The sequence below is a fragment of the Balearica regulorum genome, chromosome 8 (genome assembly GCF_011004875.1).
Source record: "Balearica regulorum gibbericeps isolate bBalReg1 chromosome 8, bBalReg1.pri, whole genome shotgun sequence".
Classification (NCBI taxonomy): Eukaryota; Metazoa; Chordata; class Aves; order Gruiformes; family Gruidae; genus Balearica; species Balearica regulorum.
The window spans coordinates 20,948,052-20,971,624 of NC_046191.1; the positions used below are offsets into that span (position 1 = coordinate 20,948,052).

Genomic DNA, 23,573 nt, shown 5'->3' on the forward strand with positions numbered 1-23,573 from the left:
GCTTTTACTAGGTAAGCTCAGGCAGTTCTGCATGTAGGTATCTGCCTATCAATACAGCATATCAACAGTTATGCTGCTTGCTTGTCGAGAGCGATGCTCCTTGGGAATGAAAAATAAAAACAAGTGTAGCTGATACAAGTTACTGCTGCTATATGGCAAATATCTGTATCTTTAAATTTCTGCTGCCTGGATTCATGCCAAATATTTCTTACTTATGTTATATCTTAACTACTATTAATGTATGCCACATGATAACTTATTCCTGCAAACAACAAAATTTCATACTATGTGAAAACACAGCATTCTTTCCGCAGCTTGGACACCTGCATCCAGTGGTTATACATAGACCAGAAATTCACAGTTTGCTTTCAGGTGCAGTGTGAGGGCTGATCTTTTGAGCTGATGAAAATCTGTGGGGTTGATTGGGGATTACACCCCATTTTGTTCATGTTCCACATATTCAAGGGAAACTGACAGGCGAAATGTAGCTTCAGACTGAGTTTTGTAAAACCAATTTTTCTATAACGTACTGTTCCAGGACCACCTTGTTTTAAATTGTATCTTAATGAGGTTTCTCAGCGCCACTGTCTTTAAGGTAGTAGTGTGGCATTTGCAGGCCAAGCGGGACAGCAGTAGCGCAGTGTTCAGTGCCTGACACTGACATCGACTTCATTTTTCTCAGTTTAGTCAATGAAATGTACCAGCCACCAAAATGGTGAAAAATGAGATTCTTAAAAATTGTCAACCTCAATACCCTAGGTTATTACTCAAGATGTAAACACAGGGCTTTTATTTTAGGAAAATTCATAGATATTTAACCTGATAGTGTCATACACCATTGACCCAGTATCCTGTGACACATCTCAAATATTACAGACTAGCATCTTTGGCAACTCTGATAAAGCATTTCATGATGTGACATGCATTTCACTTTATCCTAGTTTCCGTTACCATGGAAAAAGTTCTGAGGTCTTTTTAGCAAGACAACTTCTGGGGGCTGAGTTACGAGTCACACAAATATGTTTTCAACCTGCTTTGTTCCATTAGTTTCACAGTATAGAGTACCACATGTATCGCAATACCCATTCAGTTAATCTTTGCCTTCCTTGTTAACCGATACGGTGACCTAGCATTGACAAAGCTGTCAGCACTTTGGTTAATATTTCAAATCTTTAGCAGCTCTTCTTTCAAATTCTGTTTGTGTCTATTTCATAATTACAGAAAACTTAATTAATGGTATTTCTGGAAAAGATGTACATGCCACTTCAGAATTGCATAGAGGCTACTTTTTCTTCCAAAACAAGTTAATCAATCAAGGATTTGAGACTGATTTATAAGACTGGATTTTTTGGCCAAGGAACTATTCCATCTTCCTGAATCTCTTTGCTTCTTTGAAGAATGCTCCAACAACTAAGCTATTATCTCACAAGACAAACTCTGCCACCATGTCCTTTATCTCCAGGCCTGCTTTGGATCCCTTGCCTCAGAAGACTGCAAGCTCTGGATCCTCACTGGGAGGGAGGGATGGATGGATGAGGCATGGAGGCAACCTTGAGTCAAGGATCTATGCTCTGGGGAGGAATGGTGTTTAGGCAAACCCCTGGGCTGAATGTCTTCTACAGGGAGCTGCCGGCTCAGCCATGTGCTCAGCCTGCTTTGAGGCAGCTCCTGCTGTATGAGTGCTTTCCTTCCTTATTTGTTTTGGAGTCTTACTGGCCCATTGCGGCCAGATGTGAGAGTGAGAAGAAGGTAACTGCAAGTATTAGAGGAAGGAGACCCAGAAGAAGGCCCTCATGCTGCCAGGAGCTCATTGATTTTCCATCTGTTTGGTCTCCTGGCCAGTAAATCAAAATGCATGGACCTGTTTCTGATTGGCACAAACAGCTCTGCCAGCTGCTGCCAGTAGTGAGAGGGCTTGGAAGGCAGAAGGGGTACTGCAGGTAGGTGGGGCTGGGGGGAGGTGTGGGAAAGGACGTCATTGTCTGGGACAGGACCTTGGTTCTCTTCGTGTGGATGAAGAGGAAAGTTTTTTTTTTTTTTTAAAAAAATAGTTATACAACCCAAGAGCTAGAAGAATTGTCTGTTTTTCCTGTGCCACAAAACTCCTCCTGCCCTCATCTGTATGCACAAAACCCCCATAGTTCCAACCACAGAATGACAGCTGTATAGAAAATAGAAAATTATCATCTTTTTTTACCGTGTTTCTGTGATGACATCAGACTTATGTCACACGAACTTCAAGAACTGCTGGAAGTAAACCTGAAATATCATAAGGATAAAGAAAGGAAAACATGCTTGTTTAAAACTCACATGCATTAATTCATGTGCAGATGAACACTATAGCTGTATTACAACAGAACTGAAGACCTGCTTATTCTATGGATTTTTATTGCCTGTGTTTTGGTTCACAAACCACATATACATAAGCCCTTCCATATAAAAATACACTTTCAGAAACCTGCCTGTATAGAGCAATTTTAGTAGCAACCTAGAAGGAGGAATGAAACATTAAGGTATTAATGACCCATGGAAAATGAGAAAATATGAAACACATTTGCTTTGATCCAATTTAGGCCTTGCAGAGTCATTATTCCTCAAGTTATATGGCTGTTCAAGTCCCTTACATGCTCACATGCATTTTTCTTTCCCTGGAAATTTCCCGTTGTCTCAGTGCTTTGAATTGCATGGGCTGCTCTGAAGTAGCAGTCCTCATTCTTCACGCAGAGCATGGCCAGCTAGTGCTAGCAGGCAGTGAAAACAGCTTCTCTATTTATCCTCCAGCACTCAGGACAGTGCTGGCTAGATACCAGTATAGAAATCATGCGTAGGAACACACTGAGTAAAAATAAAATGACTTACAGGTGTACAAGTAAGCAGCTATATAATATTTAAAGCATTGCCTTTAGTCTTCTGTCCTGCTTTTGTCTCCCTATTCAAAGAACTGTACCTAAGTGATGGGAGAATTGGTACAGCAGTGCTTTCCATGCATAATTCTCAATATAAATTTCTACTCCATATTTGTGGGAGTATGCTGATAAATCCAAAGGAGAAGGATGGCAGTAGGCAACGAGGTTTAAGGCAGGAAAAGAACAAGAGAGGAGAACATGTTCCAGAGAAAGTTTTGATCCAGTTATATTCAAAGGAAGAAAAAGGCAACTCTCACCAAGCTCAGCAGCACTGCGGTGGTGTGCTCTTTACTCCCACGAGATCAGCCTTGGGATGATGCTGTGACTCTGGTTTCTGTGGACTCCCACATTTCCACTTCTGCCACTCTTTAGCAACATCCCTTTGCTCCTTGCTCCTTGCTCCATAGTTAGTGAGGGATCAGAAAGGGCAACTCTTTGCCACTTGGTAGTTAGTGTAGCCTAACTACACTTCTAGAAAACAGATTAATTTTAAATTTTGTTATAAAAATACTTGATTGCATTGGATATATTAGAAAAAGTGTATAAAAAGTTTGATATTTAAAACATAGTGATTGATTTTAATTGCCCTACACAATTAAACTTCTCAAGGGCAGGTAGTCAAAATATCCCTGGGCTTGTTTGGTGGAAAAAAATTGACCAGCGTGAAGTTTATGAATTGCTGCTGACATGACTTTGTTGACAAAATACGATGTTATTGGAGTTGCAGGCAAACAGCCCAGGAATATTTACATTGAGCTTGTCTATCACAAGCGCCGAGATCTCCCTGGGAGAAGATCTGGCTGGGCTCTTCAGGGATGCACTAGGGTCTTGGCCATGGCTCTGGTTTGGGGTTTTGTTGCTGAGGATGAGATGTCAGGGGTCTCAGTCTCCCACAGTGGCCACGGGACCATGGGAATTCACTGACTGTGGAGCTGCGGCAGTCAGAGAAGGACACGAGGAGAAGAAACCAGAAGACAACCACATGGCTCCTTTAGGGCAAGCTGAAACAGTCTCTGTTGATCTGGTTGAAGATGTCCCTGCTCATTGCAGGGGGGTTGGACTAGATGACCTTTAAAGGTCCCTTCCAACCTAATCCATTCTATCGTTCTATGATTTTTAGTGATTTATTCATTTCTTATGCTCTTTTGTGGTGTTAGCGAATTTAATTTATTTTCCAAGTCACTATATCCTCCAAGATTTTAGATTAGTAGATCTCATCCAGACTTGCATCTAAGAAAGAAAATGAGATTTTTTTTTCCTGTTTCTAATTTCCACTCAGTTTCTCAGCATTTGAGTGATCACCACGGAATGCACTAAGCAGAAGCAGCAGCTATAGGGGTGTATTCTTAGCTGTGGTAGAAGTGGTTGATGGTATCAAAAAGTGGTTTTCCACTTCAGCAAAACAGTGGTTTGATGGGTTTTTTTTTAGAAATTAAGCAACAAATTTGTACTGCATCCTTACTTACTGTTTTTCATATTAAAAAGATTAAATTTATATCTCTGTAAAAGTTTTCCATTTCAAACTTTATTTTAAAATGTACGCAAACTGAAATATCCAATTCCAATAAAAATTCTCATTTGGATTTTGTCTTGTTTTCTTTTAAAATCATCCTTTTTTATCCACCCTGTTCAGGTTATTAGAGATAATTCAAACTTCCTAAGTCCTGAGTAACTGGCTTCTAACAATTTTAATAAAGTTGGTAAGTATCCTACACAATGACTGGGTGTTTGGATTCGTAACTAATTTTTTTGCCTAGCATTCATAGGCAAATTCTCTTTCTAGCTATGCACAACATTCTTGTCAAATGGTAGCGGTTTGCTCTTATCAGTTTCAGAATAAATCTCATTCTTATTTCTTACATCCTCACTGAAGCAAATACAGAAAAGGATTATAGATTTGCCACGCACTATATAATTCTTTCATCTGCTCTGTTTTATCTGTTTTACCAGACTATTTAAAAGCTTGCCATTTTAGCATCTGGGATATATGTGTTTGCATATGTGTGTTTGTATATAAAGATGTATTGAGATGGATGCTCTCATGTCTTATCTGTAGGATACATCACTGGCTGAGGTAAACTCATTCAGTCCTTCAATGCCAATATCCCCTTCATCAATGATAAACCAGTATAAATTTGAAGATGAACCAGAATTAAGAGATCTCTTCATTACAGTCGATGATCCTGAAAGCCACATTACAGCCATTGAAACATTTATTACATACAGAGTAGTCACAAAGGTAAGCATCTGCTCATGGCTATAATGGCTTACCTTGGTAACAGTAGTAGCATTTTCACTCTTCTTGCATACCATTCTCTGGGATATGACTAAATTTAAATTATACCCTGATTTTGCAATGAGTTATAGACCACTAAAACTATATGAAACTGTGCAGTAGATTCTGAAAAAAAAAAAAAGTCAGTGTAAGTCTACACACATAGATGCTTCAGTTTTTTATGCTGAGAAAATAGCTAATAATCCTTCAGCGGCCAAATCAGTTCTATATGAGAATAACATTTGCTGTTGAATATGAAACAGCAGAAAGACTGATTCAGTTCAAAGACACTATATTAGCCCGAGTATTTATGACTTTTGGATCCCTTGCAGGCTAGCAAAGGATTTTTGTCTGGCATAAATGTTACCTGCTACAAAGTCTTTCAATTCCATTCTCGTAATCACAGCATGCACTATGACATGGACATTTGTTGCCCATTTACAGGGGCATGTGATTTCTGAGGAAACTGCTGCAATTCTCCAATGAAAAAGTAATATTAGGAAACAACTAAGTGTATTTTTAGCTGTCCTGAATACAAATTAATTATTGGAAATAAGGAAGAAAGTCAGCCTTGTGAGACTAGCCACCTCTTCTGGGATTACCAGCAAATATTCTGCAGGCTGCATTTTGAGAACTGCTCTGTTAATTTATTTTACTTTAAAGTTTTTTTAAAAGGTTAATTTAAAACGAAATTTTCAAATGGGAATCATTTACTCTTAAATAAGAGGAGATATCAATTCCTCATAAAATATTTAAAGACTAGGAAAAGAGTTATCTTCGTTAGGTTGCTAGCAATAATTTTCACTTTACGCATATTTTTGTAGATGAGAGAACATTTTTTCTTCAGGCAAGTATGGAAGGGCTGAAGGTGGATTGCTTTTGCTTTTTTATCTATTCTATCCTTTCTTATCGTATTTAATTTGAAGTGCTGGTTGTTGATGATAAAGTAATACCATTCCTCCCACATACCTTGAAAAAATTTTATTCAACCCTCCAAAATGTTTAGATTACAAAAGCGCATTTTGAGGTTTTTAGAATTTACTTGCATCACATTATTAATCTCTGTGCAACAATGAATGCTAAACAGCACGCATTACTTTAATGAAAACACGAGCTCTTTGTGGCTCGATTCTAGAAGATAGAGCAGAGATAAAATAAATCTCATGGTCTGACAATTTTGCAACACTGTAATAAGCATTTTTTCTAGGCATTAAAGGTTTGTTGGCAAGTTCTAACAAAGGGCTACAAAACTGGAATTGATGATGGAATGCAGAATCCATTAAGCAGCGCAGAAGTGTTATTGCTATGATAGGCTAAAGTTTTCATGTTTTGAATGCGGGGATTGTTGACTAGTGTCAGCAAGTCCCAAGGGCGTGTGTCAGCTATTTGGGGTTTTTTTCAGAATGCTAAAAAGTGGACTTTCCTCACTTGTAGATTACTAACCACTTTAAAAGACATGCCCTAAAAGTAACGTAACATAACATAATTGTGATTGTGTAAAGGAAAATGCCACACTAAAATAATGATTGAAGTCTTTTGGAAACATTGTGGTAGGCTAGTTATTACCAGTCACTCTGTGTGCAGAGTAGTTCTTGCTTTTCTTTTCCTCTTTCTTTTTTTACAATAGAATTTTTGATTTTTTGCTTAAATGGGTTGTGTTTTATCTCTCCAAGTAGTTGATCATTGCACTTTAAAAAACAGCAAGCAAATAACATGGGCAAAATAGAATCATGTATGCATTCCCTTCAGGGACTCCGTTTTCTCCAAAATCTAAACCGATTTTGTTCTTTTTTTCTGATACTCTAACCTGGGCTTGTTTTATCTGCTTCTGGTTTTCAGACGTCTCGTGGTGAATTTGACTCCAGTGAGTATGAAGTTCGAAGACGATATCAGGATTTCCTTTGGTTGAAGAGCAAACTTGAAGAAGCACATCCAACATTGATTATTCCTGTTCGTTTGCTAAAACTTAAGTTATTTTTATTTGTTTATAAGATGGCTCCAGTTTTATACAGAGATGTTTGAGGTCTTTCTTCAATTTCTGAAGCCTCACAAACATTAAACCAACCTATTTTCATTAGCTCTATATGTATGTGATAACTATATATCCCATAAAGGTATTTCTTATGTTTGTAATTGTGCCATTTGCAGTAATTTGCACTCATGTATGTCCTTCTTTCTTAGTTGTACTTGTATTCTTCTGCACTGTGTGCTACGAGAACCATGTTATACCACTGTTGAATATGATAACTTTGTAACAGTTTTTTGCATGGTGGATTTTACACGGTATACCTATGGTTTTTAGTAAGTAGAGGAACTATAATAATACTCCTAATATTATGCAAATTATACAATATATTTATTCTTTTTTCCTTAGCCATTGCCTGAAAAATTCATAATGAAAGGAATGGTGGAACGATTTAGTGATGAATTCATTGAGACCCGAAGAAAAGCTTTACATAAATTTTTGAACCGTATCGCTGATCATCCAACTTTAACTTTTAATGAAGACTTCAAAATTTTTCTTACTGCGCAGGCCTGGGTAAAATTACTTTATTTTTATTTACAGTTATGGGGAACCACATCTTGTGTTAGTAGAGTATATCTGGTTTCTCCCTAGTTCAGTATTCAATAGTGTCCTCCCACGGCTTGTTACAGAAGTGTCAGAAGGTGGCAAGGAATTTATGGAATATTCATCCCCCCAAGATAGCCTTTTCTTTGGTGCTTTTGGTAATCATGCATGTGGCCATAAATATTGCTGTATCTTCCAAAGCAGTTTTTGTTGCTGCATTTTGGATTTTTGTGGCAAATTCACAGTATTTCAACTGCATGCTTTTTGGTATGCATATAAGCTTCCAAGATTATATGAAAAGTAGTATTTTAAATTAATTCTTGTTCTGGCATGGCACTGTCTTTTTCATCTACTTTTTTTTTAAAGTTATACTAGTCTCGTAAAAGAAAAATACAACCTTTGAATTTCCTGTTGTATTTTTGCAAGATGTGTCCAGTTGAAAATTGGAGTTTTGTACTCAGAGAAGTCTGCCTCTGAACTTCAGCAAAGGTTATTCCAGCAACATATAAAAAGAGTTAAAAAAAATAGATTAATTACTTCTTTCAGTAGGAACATTGTTTACTTTTCTCAATGACTTATTTCTGCAATCATTACCCCTGCTTTCCTGTTCAAAAGGCTAAATTGCAAACTAGCTAACTCACCCTACAGAATGAAAGGGTAAAGGTTCTCTGCCACCTTTAATCATTTTTGTGAGAGTGTGATACCTGGCATGCTTGTGTTTGCCCAGAAAGGCTTAGCTAATAAAAGCATGAGAGGTACCGTTCTGACACTGGTCTAGTAACTTTGAAGTAAGATTTATACACGAAAAAAGACACACAGAGGCTTATGCGTGTAGTTCTGTTTAAAAAAAAAGAAAAAAAAAAAGCTTTACAGTAAGTATTTGAGAGAATTTAAAAAAGTCCTTGGAAGTAAACATGGCTTGTTCTGTCTTTAGGAACTCTCCTCACACAAGAAGCAGGGTCCCAGTTTGCTGAGCAGGATGGGACAGACCGTCAGAGCTGTAGCATCCTCAGTAAGAGGAGGAGTTAAAAATCGTCCTGAAATGTTTACAGAAATTAATGATTACATGGAAACATTTAGTCAGAAAATAAATGTACTAGACAAAATAGCTCATAGAATTTACAAGGAAGAAAAAGGTAAGTAGAAAGTTTCTATTTTGTGGATTTAGGAAATTAATCTATAGGAAAAGTTTTGTGCTGGGCAAAACACTCTTTCCAGCAAAAAAAGGGAAAAGGGAGACTTGTGTTTATACTGTGCTTTTCATAATGGCCATTGTTTTGGCAGACCTTCAAGTTAGTTTGTATAACTCATTAATAGGAAGAGTTTTAATATGCCATTGAACTACTTGATAAGAAAATTAGAAGGAAGAAAACATATGGGTATCTTTTTACTTGTGGCTTTTGGAAAGCTGCATAACCTTTTGTTTTGTACTTTCAGTGGAATGTAAATAGTCACAGTTTTCTGTGCTGTCTTGTACTGGCATGATGCTGTCTGCATTCCACATCTCTCAACATCTCTTTTTTGGTTTCATTCTGCACCTTTTTTCTGTGTTGACCAAGTAGATTTAATTTTTTTTAATAGCTTTACTGTTGGCCATAATTTCTGTCATGGGAAATTGTGTCTGTTAGAATTTTCTTAAAAGGATGACTTAATCTCAATTTTTCCCTTAGTAACGGCAGTTCGCACACCTACTTGGAATGCTAAATTACTGACGTTCTGAGATTGACCCTGATCTCAGACTAGGTCTGTTCAGTAGAATTTGCACTGGTCAGCACTTGAGGGATTTTGTTGTCTGTATAATATAATTCGAAGAGCTGCACTGTGTTCTCTAATAACTAAGCCCTTGTGCTTTATTGTGCAGTACCAGATCTCAGCATGTCCTCACTAAATTGGAGGGGGTCTTATAAAAGGAAAATACATGTTGGTGAAAAGAGTTCCTTTTGATATCGTTCATTTCAGTGGAAATAGCTGGCTGAGGTCCATAGGTTCAAGGCATCAGTGCCAAAATATTTCTTAGAAAACCTTATGAATTTTGACATGCTCCCAAATGCTGTAAGTTACATCTTCTTTCTAGATTTCCCAAATAGCATTTGGCAGAACACTTGTGTGTAGGGCCGTATTGTCGTGAATATGAACTGTTGATAGCTGTAATTCAGAGAACATTCCTGCTGCAGTAACTTAACATGGGATTCTTAATTACATCTTCCATGGAGGGTTTTTTTGTCCAATTAATCTCAAAGTAAACATTATACTCTTCAAGCCACACAACTGCTTTGCATCTTTTCTTGGATATTTCTTCATTATAAATTAATTCATGATGAAATTGTGTTTTCAGTCCATGACCACTGTGTTCACAGTACCCTCCTGTGAACATGCAGCTTCCAGGCCACATCCAGCCTTGCCTGAGTTTACCCCTACCAAATGGCACAAGAGAAGTCTGCGCCTTCTTTCTGCTTACAGATAATCACTTGGCCTAGAGACATAAGAGAAATAATTCATAGGGTATCCTTGTATTTACATTAATAAAAACTACTAACAGAGAAAACACCTGCAGAACTGGAGCGCACTTGAGCGTGTCTTCTGAAGCCTTTGGGACATACCAAGGCTGCTAGTTTTAGTAACTGAGACAGGATTTGGAAACTGTAGCAGAGTTGTTCAGGGCAGTAGAGGCAAGTCTGCTGCCTGGGGCTGCTATGGCTTCTCTCTCTATGTATGAAGACAACGTGAAGTAATTCAGGTCATTGGATGATGTGAATACAACTCTTCAGGTCTACCTGAGTATGTGTGTCCTTTTGAAATGACTGGGGCATTTTTGCTGATAGATTTCTGGGAACTACTTAATTACAATACATTAATTGGTTAGTTTATTCACATACAATGAACTGCAGTTTACTTATCTTGGTCATTTGAGAAAATTTAAAACTTAGCCTCAGTCTCTGGCTTTCTTGACAGTAAATATGAGGTTGCAATTAGTATCACTTAGACATCTATTAATGAACAAAAAAGTAATATGGGTGTATGTTCCTGTTAAGAATATCTTAATGAAATGAAGGAATACGGCCCCATCCACACACTCTGGTCAGCATCGGAAGAAGATATAGCAGACTGCCTAAAAGGTGTTGCCAGCTGCATCGACAAGTGTTGCAAGGCTACGGAGAAGCGAATGGCAGGGCTCTCGGAAAACCTGCTGCCGATTTTACATGAATATGTTCTCTACAGTGAAATTCTAATGGTAAGCTTTCCTTAAGAACTGCTTATGGTTGTATATAAAATTTGGCTTAGTCCAGTGCAAAGTCTAGAAGTGAATTTGTAACTGATGAAAATGATTTTGCAGTCCCTCTTTACTGTTGTTACTAAACATGCACAGCATAGGGCAGCTGTCCGTTAGCAGGGAATCCGGTTGGTCCTGTTTGCCTTGCTAATCAGGCAAGAGGCACCCCTTCCAGGTGAGAAGGCTTGATAGTTTTGCATGGCAGGCAGCCCTTGGTAGCTGGGCTAAAGAGTGTCTGGTTTTGCCATCTTTAGAGAGCTCTGCGTTGTACCAGAGAGGCGGGAACACAGAAAGGTTTGGGGAACAGCAGCTGAGAAAGACCTCTCTGACACTGCTGAAATATGAACTCATGGAGTAACAGATTGTGTGGGGGAAAAGGAGTGGAGAGGTTTTTCCCCTTCTAGGAGGTGTTCCTAAACTGTTTTCTTTGTCCAGAACAGCAGGGAACTTCCAGTCCCTGTGCCATTATAGAAGCAGGTGTTAGTCTTTGCCATAAGCTGATGCTTTCAGTTGCCTTTATACACACGTTTTTCTTACACTTGGAAAGAATGTAAAAAATCTGACTACAGAGTTGATAAACTCAGTGCTGATGGATAACCAACACAATTAAGTAACTGAATTCAGCATATCGTAATTCCCACTGTGCTGCCACCAGAAAGCAGAAAATGTGTACAAACCCCTCTTTGTCTAGGTTTTGCGCAATGCAATCTGCAGTATCTGTTCTTGCCTTTCTGCTGGGAGCCCAGCTTCTACTGAATGTGTTGGAGGCCGTGGGTAGAGCAAGACCCAAGTTAACTCAGACTTTGCCGGCACTGCGCAGAGCACTGCCAGTTTCGCAGTAAGGCTTAGCTACCGAGAGGTTAAGAATTACCGCTGCAATGACTGCTGTCTTTAAAACAGCAGCTTCATTGAAAGAGGAGCCATACAAAATGTCCTGTGTCTCACAGGCCTCATTATTTACATGTATGTGCAGGTAGATGGGGGTAGGTACTGCTTTGCTTAAAGGTCTGGAGAGATTACTGTCCTAGCAATTGCAGGGCTTCTTCCTCTCCCTCACTTCCAAACTTATTTTTCAGAATTTCTAAGTCTGTTATCCATTAGAGCTCCTAGCCTTCATACTATTGAAGAGATGCTGCCTGCCTCTTGCCTTCTAGTCTGCAGCCTGGCTTACTCTTTCTCAGGTGTTCTCTTTTGTCCAGAGCACCGAGAGGTTTCTGTGGACAAACCCCAGAGTGACTGCCTGGCTCTTCATGCACGTGTTCCAAGTAGCTGTTGCCCGTTGCATTTTTTTCTGCTTGTGGTGTTCTCCATGCCACACTTGCAACACTGCATTAGGCTGCCATGAGGTCCTGTCCGAAGGAAGATCTTCCTCCATGAGCTCATTCCTGTTCTGCAGCTGTTCCTTTCCTTTCATCACCATGGATTTTTATTTTTCCTACAGCTTACTTTCCTCTCACAGTTTGGAAAGGGAACTACTAGTCATGCTAAAAATACAATAGGGGAAGTCGCACACTAGTAAAACCTGCTTTCAGAGGTGTGTTTAACCCCCTGTCACAGGGACCTTTGTGCAGTGCTGCCAAGGCCGTGCACAAATGTGCAGAAGAAGGTGTGGTCAATACAATACAATCCTTGTATTTTCCTGTCTTGGGAGTTCAGCCTTAACTGGGAAAAGAGATGAATTCATAGCTAAAATATTTACATCTGGACTGGCTCCTTCCTAACTGACTCGCAGAACAAATCTGGGGAGTGCAGAGTACTGCTGTGCCTCAGGGTATGAATTGCAGCAACAAATTGGTTATGGGTCCACCTACAACTATTTGAGGGTTTTGTGGCAGGGTACCATTAAATATTACACCAAAAATTGTAAAAATATAATAATATGTTTTAAAAACAGAGCCCCTCTGTTTGCCATTAGAAGTCAGCACTTGTCTATAGTTGTAGCATATTACTATTAAAATAATAGGGTTTATCTTGTAATTTAAGGAGTATTTGTGATAAAAATTGCCAGATAGTCATTAAAACAGTTTTTAAAGTGGCAAAACAAATAGTAAAAAAGAGAAAGGATTTAGAATATGAAGGAAAGCTGTTCCAGACATATTTGTTTTGCTTCTATGCTTGAAGCTAAACATTTTCTGTATTTATCTAACCAAAAGATATTCTGAGCTGTTGAAACAGAGATTTATGAGCATTAGTATGTCTTACTAATCTATTACTCAGAATTGTCCAAAGTCAGGTTTATCAATTTTTTCTAGTGAGTACCTGTTCAAAAAGAAACATTGAAAAATTATTTGAAAATTAACCTCCTAAATTATTCTGTTTGTTAAAGTGACAAGATTTCAAAGAGAACTCAGTCGAGTAAGACTGCTAGAGAAGGTAGAGCTGCTTGTGCCGTGTGCTGTTTCAACATGCCCTATGCTAGAGGTGAATACTGAAAATCTCTTTAGTATATGCAGGAGAAGCAGTAAAACCAGTTGTGGCAAGGTAATGTAAAAGAAGGTTTTGAGATTTGTAATTATCTATGATGTCCTGCTTCTGATTTTTTTTTAAAAGGACTAAAGCCTTGCAACATTTCTGCGAGATAAGCACACCTGAGTGTGCTTTTACAGATGAGGAAACTAAGGCAAAGAGAACTATGTAAGGCTTTGTCAAGGTCACAGAGCAAATGAGCATTAAAAATGGAAATTTAGTCTGTAATACCTGCTTTGTAGTTTAAGAAGTAACATTCCTTCCCCTTTCTAATTATTTTTGACATTATGCTAAAAATCCAATACCTGATAAGACAGTTTTAAAGGAGATAATAATTACATATGCTGAAAATAAGCACATACATCAATGGTAGAACATGTATCATTTTTATGATAATTTTATCTGATATTTCTGAACTATGTTTGGCACTTACGAAATAGCATTGAAGGTTAAAGTCACAATTTCAATAATGTCTGGTATACCATATTCAGTCATTTATTCTACTTATATTGTAACTTTTTCTCAAAGAATACACTTGTTCATGAGCTTAGGCAAACTCATGTTGCTGTTTTAAAATATGAATATATACTAAGTTGAGCTGATACTAAGTAAACCACTGTTGCAGTTTTTCTCCTATAACTAGCAACGATCCTGTGTATGACAGATTCTTGCGGCATTGATTTTGGATTTACTGAGATTCTTGAAAGACACATAAGATAAAATACATGTATTGAAAAATAACCTTCATGATTTTAAATTTTTCTTGAGGAAAGTACATGTATGATGTCAAAATTATTAAAGGCATCATTTTGCAATCTTGCTTAATTTATTAAATAGCCAAGTTTGATGGTTTTCTGAATATATGGTTAAAATTTGGTGCCATTTACATCTTTCTTTCCCCCCCCCCCCCTATATTAAGGGTGTTTTGAAAAGGAGAGACCAAATTCAAGGCGAGCTCGACTCCAGAGTTGATGCTTTAGCCAATAAAAAGACAGAAAAGGATCTGGTGAGTACGTACAGAAAGCTGAAATCTTCCAGGCCTTATTCTCACTGCAAAAGACGATCCCCTGATGAAAAGCGTGTCCTCTGAAGGCATGCTTTGTGACTGGACGGTGTCTCTATAATTCTCATACTTACTCTGAAAAGGTTTGGTCTTTGCCGCTATGCATGCCAGGCAAAGGCAATCATGAGATGCAGACCTTCAGTAGATAGGCTGCTGGAGCAAAGGACTGCTTATAGTGGGCGACCACTGTGTTTTGTCAACACAGACTGCTCTGCATCTTATTTTTAGCATTTCTGTTTACTTCCACACTGAAGTTAAAAGAAAGTAAGACTTGCTGCAGTGCTCTTGTAGCTGCTGCTCCATTGATGTAGGAGAGAGAGAGGAGGTGGTTAGAATAAGCAAAGCTATTCATTAAACTTCTTTGAAATAAAAAGTTCTGGATTCTGTTCTTTCAGTTTTCTGTCTTATCTGGTTGGGCCCAGGGATATTTTTGTACTGCCAGTATGACACATTCATTCATTCTAGTGAAGTCAGACCATAACTGGCAGCCCATGGGGGCAGGCATCCCTAAATCCATCGATGAGGCTCTGTGGGCCAATTAAAAGGAACTTCTGGGATGGGTATTGGCATTTTTAAATTATTGATTGTTTAACTCTCCAGCCTAAATAATGTCCTTTTACCACAGTGTTAAGAAAAAGTGTTACAGAGTGTAAATAATATATAAAAATGACTAAATAATAATCACTGTGACTTTTTAGTACATCGAAGGAGAAAGTCCTTGACATTTCAGATGATACTTTTTATTAGGGTTGTCATAATTAGCTTTCATGTAAAGATGAGCTGTTTAGATAGTTTTTGGCACTTGAAATGCATATTTTTATTTGAGTTCTTGTCACTGAGCTGAATAAATAAGAATATATTACCACTGTCTGGTATCTATGATGGCTATGGTATATTTTGTAACAGTTTGCCTCTGTGCACTGCACTGGGACGGTAAGTAAATACCTCTGGTTTTGATTTTTCCTGAAGGAGAAATTCTGTTTACTTATATCTCACATATTGTCCTCCCATTTCACTGTCTTTGTGTTCTCTAATCTGTTCTTTGTTTCTCTACTTCCTCTGCCACTTCTCCTGTCCTTTGTCCTTTGTTTACACATAAGGTTTGAAGCTGTTATAAAATGCGCGGAGGACGGTGCCTTGGAGAGGTCCCTAGGCTGGGAGTTGAGGTGGCAACGGCAGGTCCTAGTCCTCTGCTGGCTGGAGGCCGCTGTATTCCCACGCTGCCTGGGGAGGGCACTGGCCAACCCGCTGCGGGCTCCTGTAGCACCCCGCGCCATGCGTGACCTGCGGGCCAGCAGCTCACCTTAGTTGCAGTGCATGTAAAAGCACAGTATATATTAAGAATGATCCTTACGGGTCCTTTCCAACTTGAGATATTCTGTGATTCTATGATAAAGGAGTGTTATACATCATTGCGTAAGTTGTTTGTATGCAGCTAGTTTTATCGACTTTCACCATTGCGTCCCTTTTAATCAGTACTTCCCATTTGTATGGTTTGTTGGCAGCCTGCTAAAAACAGTTGCATTTGCACAGAGCAATTCAGCAATGAATTCCAATTTCACACAGCTTGTTTAGCAGCTAGTCTTACTGCTGTCCACCATAGGAAAGGGAACATTGCCCAGCAGGACGTGGTCTTTTCAGAATGTATTTCTGTTAGAATCTGATGGAGTCCTCAGACAAGGTGCATGCACTCTCTTCCTGAACTGTTATAGACAAAAGGGAGTATTTTTCCCTTTAGCATAGTATTGATCATACCATATTGATTTGATATTGACAATGGTTTACTCCATAATGAGATGGTTGTACTTGCTTCCAGTAAAATGTTGAGATCATTTTCCACAACCTGGTCTTTTTTCACTGCTTCTGTGTTTCCAAAACTGTTTTTATAGTTTGGTAAAAACCTTTGGACAGTGTGATTACCCAGGTGTTCAGATCTTTGCTTTATCTTTCCAACCCCTCTATTTCTTACTCATTTCAAAAAATCTTGTTTCTGAGAGCCTGATTCTCTTGCAGTCTCACAAGAGCAGTAAAACAGATATCTGTTAGTCTAAACAGATCATAAAATCCAGTGTTCTCTAATTGAGTGGCAGCTGTATCCCAAAGACGTTTTCTTAGAAGTTGAAAGCTTTTTCTATTAATAAGTTTGGTCACAGAGAATGGTGTACTGCTATTTTTAACCATTCGAGTAACTTTTAACTGTTTTCTTAATCATTTTTCTACTATGTTTTAATTTTTATTATGTGCTGAAATATTTTGCTGACGTTTCTAACGAGACTGATTTCAGAATAAAAGGTGGTCATAACACAGGTGCTGTTATTGGAATTGGTGTCAAACACAGAGTTTGGCTGTATTTGCACGTTTCTATTCCTGAACAGAACTCATGTAGCTTTTAATGATCTCATAGATGTCAGATTGAACTTGTCAGTGCAATCTAGTAGCCAGAAATTCTGCTGACAATGAGTGGCATGAACTCTAATCTCATTTGAAGTACATTTCCACCATAGATAAGGAATCTCAGACTGTCATTAGAGCTGATAAAAGGCTGTGAGATCTTTAGCATTGGTCATGGCAAACATTAAATGATTTAACAAACAGGACGTTATACAGCAGGAGAATACAAAACATCCCCAAGGTCAGTGCAGCTGAAATAGGCTGGAATCACAAATTAAACCTTATGAGATGTCAGGCTTACTGGCTGGGAAAAAAATGTTTTCTTGAGCTGTGCTTTTGCCACTGGGCTTTTAGAAAGCTGCTTGTGGTGCTGCTGAAAAGCCAAAATCTTGTTTCCCCACTCCAAAATTTAGTCCACGAAGGCGGCAGTTGTTCAGGGTATGGAAGGTTTGAATACTGTGATTTTGGATGCAGGCTCTGACAGATATCTGGGAGGACATTAGTGTCCTTCTGCTTATCTAGACCTTTCTTACCTCCAGAGCTCTGGCTGTAAAGATGTTGGAGTTTGTGGCTCCATCGCTCCCGCACTCCATTCTGAAGGCATACACAGCAATGCTAGTGCATCCCTTTGTGGTTTGGGAGTTTTTAACAGTTTTGGTACTGCCACTAGCGCTAACAGTAATTCTGACAAAAGGTTGGTATAATGTGCTCTGACAGAACCAGATAAGCATCAAATGCTAACTTAAGGATTCTAGTGTTCAGGCTTGAAACTAATGCTCAATCTATCACATTCTGAATATATCTTATGTTTTATCTCCAGGCTAAAAACAGTTAGTATTGCCAAGCTGTAGGATTAATTCATGTAGCAGATGATAGATAGAAATTCATGGTATTTTGCATAGTGAGTGTAAAATGCTATGATGTCACTTACTAGGTAATTTGGCTATTGGGCCGAGATTCTTTGGCTACAGGTCACACTGTTCACATCTGGTAGCGCTCTGCCCTAGCAGCCTCGGGCTCCCACCTTCTGTCCCGTGCTCCGATGTCTGATTAGCACTGCGCTGTCTTTGGAGATCGCTGATGTAAGATTTAATTTATCACACTAGTTGCTTCAGTGAGATCAATGTAAGAAAATGGATTCAGAGTCATATTTAATTTGCAGGATAAATTGTAACAATTTACACCTTGTAAATGAGGAACAGACTAGGTAGGTGTTTCTGTTGAGACAAAACCATTCTTCTTTGATTTCTGCTGTCATGGCAGGTGAAGAGGGTGGCATTTATGTTTGTTTTCAGTTGTGAAAAAACCCCCAAAACAAACCAAAACCCTCTCTACTTGAGATGATGAAGTGCAGCATAATGCTGTCTTTAGACCTTAAGTCCAGCCTTTGCTTTGATACAACACACAGTTTCTTTTGGGCTTTAGAGATGATGTTTAAACCGCATATCCAGGCAGGGATGTAGAACAGTCTGCCTGTCCACCTCACGTTGTGACTATACCATGGAAGAAATTCGTAGTTCCTAGAAAAGGCAAGACAAAAACATACTGTAAAATAAATGTCTAAAAGATATAAAGAATGAGATAAGGGGAAGCTGCTGCAGCCAGGACTTCTAAGTCGAAGAAGTTCTTTATGTGTGTAGCCTAGCTTATTCCCATGTATGGACTTTTTTCTTGCAAAAGCAGAAAATGGATTCACTGCCTTTCCTACTCTAAATCATCTAAAAATACTCAGTTTGCAGTATTCTGTGTGCATTCATTTTTGATATTTGAAGGAAAGGCAATTAACTTGATACATGCCCAAGATACTGAATCCAGCTGCCTGTAATTCCTTCAAAGGTAATTTCCCTACATTTAAACTTTGGATTAACCTTTTCATACTGAATACAGTGTTGGTAGTTGAAATTACCCTTGTCCATAGTTTGATTACTGGTCTGGCTACATGATCGAACTTGAGCTTTTCAGTAAAGCAGAAATAATATTTTGCATATTTGTATCCTGGGGTGCATTAAGAAGACTGTGGCCAGCAGGTCAAGGGAGGTTCTCCTCCCCCGCTACTCTGCCCTGGTGAGGCCACATCTGGAGTTCTGTGTCCTCTTCTGGGCTCCCCAGTTCAAGAAAGACAGGGAACTACTGGAAAGAGTCCAGTGGAGGGCTACAAAGATGATGAGGGAACTGGAGCATCTCTTGTATGAGGAAAGGCTGAGAGAGCTGGGGCTGTTTAGTCTGGAGAAGAGAAGACCAAGAGGGGATCTCATCAATGCTTATAAATATCTAAAGGGTGGGTGTCAAGAGGATGGCGCCAGACTTTTCAGTGGTGCCCAGTGACAGGACAAGGGGTAATGGGCACAAACTGGAACACAGGAAGTTCCATCTCAACATGAGGAAAAACTTTACTTTGAGGTGACAGAGCACTGGAACGGGCTGCCCAGAGAGGTTGTGGAGTCTCCTTCTCTGGAGACATTCAGAACCAGCCTGGATGCGATCCTGTGCAACCTGCTCTAGGTGAACCTGCTTTAGCAAGACTAGATGATCTCTAGATGTGAAAGAGTTTCTTCTCTGCAGAAGTCCTTTGGTTTAATTTCTTTCTCTGCTTCTGTATTCCTCTCTCCCTCACATGGTCACACAGAGGTTAGTTCCACAAGAAAAGATGGCAAGGTGATAGGCAAGAAAGCAGAAAATTTGTGCTTTTGATTTCTGCTGTCGTCTCCCCATTCGGGTTTCTTCTGAGTGTCTTCATCAAAGTGTCTGTCAGGGTTGTCTCAATTTTTAGGGCCAAATCTAATTTGTGTAAGTTGATTCTGCCTCAGTAACACCCTCTATATTTTCCTTTTTAGATGCATTACTGTCAAGTGCTAGTGAAGAGGTGCCAGAGTCTGTAACTTCTCAGTCAATAAAAGTATCTTCAGCAACACTTCTAATTCTGGTGTAGAATTTCTGTTATTAATATTTAAGAAATTGTACCATGTTATTCATTAAGAATAAAATTTGGATTTACCCCTGTGCTAAGTTAAATACCAACCTTAATTCTGCAGTTCTGTTTGTCTGCACTACACTCATTTGATTTCAATCACTTTCAAAATGGTGACTTTTCTAATATTTTTTAATGTTTACAATTCATATTTAGTTCTCAGAAGAGATTGGGAAGCTTGAAGACAAAGTCGAATGTGCCAATAATGCTCTGAAAGCGGATTGGGACAGGTGGAAGCAAAACATGCAGTGTGATATGAGATCAACGTTTATTAATGTGGCTGAGAATAATCTCCGTTACTATGAAGAGGTAAAACACTTTCTCATAGCAATGTTATTTTTTCATCGATTATTTCGGTGGAGAAGTGCATGGGTTATCTGTAAAGAGAAATTTTTGCATTTTAGTTCAAACCTGTGTTAACTTCAGAATCAGTTTTTGTGGGAAGAGGGAGGCAGTTATCCTTAATTTATTTGACATGTTTGAAGCAAAACGTATTTTATTTGTGCCCAAGTGGTTGATCCTGAGTTCATCATCGACAGAGGGCACTCTTGTTTTACTAACCACAACAATTTGGAACATATTTTTCAGTTCAGTGTCAGCTGCTAGATTTCAGTTTGGAAACCTTTTGCTGTAACTGCATGAAGAAGCGCTCTGGAAAGCTCAAACTTCTGTAAATGATCTTGTATGAGGAAAACATTTAAATGTGATGCCATTTCAGACAGCACATTCAGGAAGTCCTCATTGTTATTTCTCGAAGGAATTGTCTTTTGTGGAATAATCAGACTTCATAAGGATAAAGAAGAACAATACAATTTTGAGAAGTCAATATGAAAAACTTATTGCAGTTTTAAAAAAATATAAATTCTGCAAATGTATATAATTAGTAAATTGAATCTTTTTATAATTGAAACTTACTACTTCAGAAAGAAAGAACAGTGGTTGAAATTAGATTTTTTTTTTTTTCAACTCAAATGTCACGACTAATATTCTTGGTAAGGATTCCCTGTTACAAGAATATGTACTAAGAAAGAGAACTTGAAAACATAAAATATGTTAGGCATTCTATGAAGTTTCTTCATGGGTAACATGTTGTTGATTGAAATGCGCATTTTGAAAATATCCCAGATGTCTTGAATTTTTAAAAAAATTTCTCCTTATTTTGGGAAAAAAAATTGGAATACACTAAGCCATCTATTAATCAAAAATTCATAATTTTCACAGATATATGTTGACATCTGTAACTTCCAATCCTGTTTTTTGAACTTCTTATGGATTGCCCGTTAGCCAATGACAGTGTCCTGATTTTACAAATCATTTTCTTCAAACATAATTGAAAAGACAGAGCTCTTGATCATCGAGTCTAATTAATTAACATACAGTCTGTGAGATGCACGGACATTGACAATCTGTTGTTACATATTAAGATCAAAATATTTTCTGAAATCAGGCAGCAAGCTTTTGGCAGCCTCTCACATTTTCTTCAGTTATTGATGATCTCTGACTTCTATATCACCAATATGTATGTTAAAATGATGCTAAATATATTGGAATACTTTGTTAATGAAAGATTAGATAAATTAAAACACAAAAATACTTCTTTGGTTCTCTTTCCTGTTTAGAAATGCTTTTTGCTGAATTAGAATTTTAATTCAGAATGCCAAACCTTGTACTGTACATGAAATTACTGTCATTAAGTCACAGTGCAGAAAATGGTTCAGCTATCTCTGTAACTGCCAGTGGTTCTTCTTAAATAGCCTCTGAAATAACGGACAAATTGGTTTATACTGAGACATTATTCTTTCTTGGTGCTTTTCTTGAATATTGAAATCTGCATAAAATGTTTCTGTTGTTACATCTCAGTAGATCTAGATTTTAGAAAAAAATACCTTATCTTACTGCAGCTGTTGCAGTAATAGGAAACATTGTGCTAACTGTATCCCTCCTTGTTTGCAAACTGAGGGCTTACCGATTTTTTTCTCTTTTATCAGAAAATCATTATCTTAATCCTGAAATTCAAGAGAATTTGATAAAATTAATATTAGATTGCGAGTTTTGATCTAAAATATGCATGTTTATTTGAGACCTGTGGTTAATGCTGATGGTTAATTATCGGAGAAGTGATTACTGTCAGAGGCCCTTATATTACAAACTACAAGTGTGTAATGCGTTCCTGAAAACAGCAGAAAGAAGGCCTGACATCTGCTTTCACTGTTTGGAAGTGAAACTTCAGGAAGGGAATCTCAGAAACCTGAGAATCAGAATATGATTTTTACGCTTCCAGTAGAAAACAAAATCCTGCCTTAAAGATAATAGTTTGAGTCTCACTAAACTCATGCACAAGTGCGGTGCCTGTTACAGTGTTTTTCACTTGTTCAGCCATTATTTGCATCATTAACGTTCTCTCACGTGGCCGAAGTTAAACTACTTGTTCATGCATTTGATGCTTACTAAGCCTTTCCTTGCTGTAGCATCCCTCACCTTATTTCTTGCTTTTTTTTCCCCCAAAGCATGTTCTGTGCATAGTCCCAGACACCATAGATGCCATGGATATGATTCAGTTGCCCAGCTCTTCTGGCCATCTCCTATGAGGACTCATCTCCTCAGTCACTACCTGCTTTTCCTCCTTTCCACAGGTTCCCCCGCCACACTCCACCCCAATTCAACTCCCATTCTTCCCTCCCCACAAGCAGTGTCCCATTCCCTTCTCTACAGCAGTGTTTCACTGTGCTCCTCATCATTCCCCAGTCTAGCTGACTTCATTTCCCAGGTGCACAACCTGACCAGGAGTCATTCCTGTTAGTGGCCATTCCCTGCATCCCTTAAATTTCTGAGAACTACAGAGTAACGAGGTATCTCATGTTTTCTGGTGGCTTTTGCAGTAGAGAATCCAGTCCTTCAAGACTGTATGGAACTAAAGCCAGTGCGATCAAGTACAACACAGCAGTGTGTCAAAGTACACTACAATTTCTAAAATGTAATTTCCTCTTTGTCACCATGTGGGGAGAGAGTATGACCTTACATTTGTTTGGATTTTTCCTTAATTGTGGTTGCCTAAGGATTCTGCTGTCAACTTCTCAAGCATCACTTAGCTAGCATAAAAGAGTACGTCTCCCTTAAGCTGAAGTAATCTTCACATTACATGAAGTGCTACTTTAAAGTGTTACCTGTAATTATATTTCTCTGGATTTACTAATTCAAAACAAGTAGAGATATTTCTCTAGCCTTCCAGTTTATTCACTATCTACATTTAATATAATTGAATAAGAAGCGTTCCTTTGTTTCTACAGCAGTGGAAGCACCAATCTCTTTGTGGCTCTCAATGCTGTGGTAACAAAGATGCTAATTAAAGCCCAGTGTTGCAAATTTACAGGGTGCTCCTATGCAGACCTATGAGAATGAAGGCTTTCCTGAGATAATATACAAGTTATGTTATAATACATTTAAATATGTCATTTAGTAGCCAAGAATTACCATGACTGACCAATCATTTGGTATTCCTGTAGCTGGTCTCAAGAGTTCATAGAGTTCTCTACTTCCTTTGCTTTGCTTCTGGAAAAGAGTTAAAATACATGCTTAAGTCTCTCTGTAAGGCTTAAAGCCAATAACATACTGCATTAATAATGACTGTGAGTGCACTGCTAAAATAGGGATGATTTCTAAAAAT

The 23,573-nt window shown here is 38.3% G+C and overlaps 1 protein-coding gene across 1 annotated transcript in view; it reads left to right on the top strand.

Annotated features, from left to right (window-relative positions):
- SNX7 (sorting nexin 7) overlaps nt 1-23,573 on the top strand; it is a 30,567-nt gene that overhangs the window by 1,755 nt on the left and 5,239 nt on the right. The window contains exons 2-8 of the mRNA XM_075760012.1: nt 4,963-5,145; nt 7,021-7,131; nt 7,556-7,720; nt 8,685-8,886; nt 10,783-10,982; nt 14,407-14,493; nt 20,066-20,218. Of these exons, the coding sequence (XP_075616127.1) occupies nt 4,963-5,145; nt 7,021-7,131; nt 7,556-7,720; nt 8,685-8,886; nt 10,783-10,982; nt 14,407-14,493; nt 20,066-20,218 (1,101 nt within the window). The remainder of the gene's footprint in view (nt 1-4,962; nt 5,146-7,020; nt 7,132-7,555; nt 7,721-8,684; nt 8,887-10,782; nt 10,983-14,406; nt 14,494-20,065; nt 20,219-23,573) is intronic.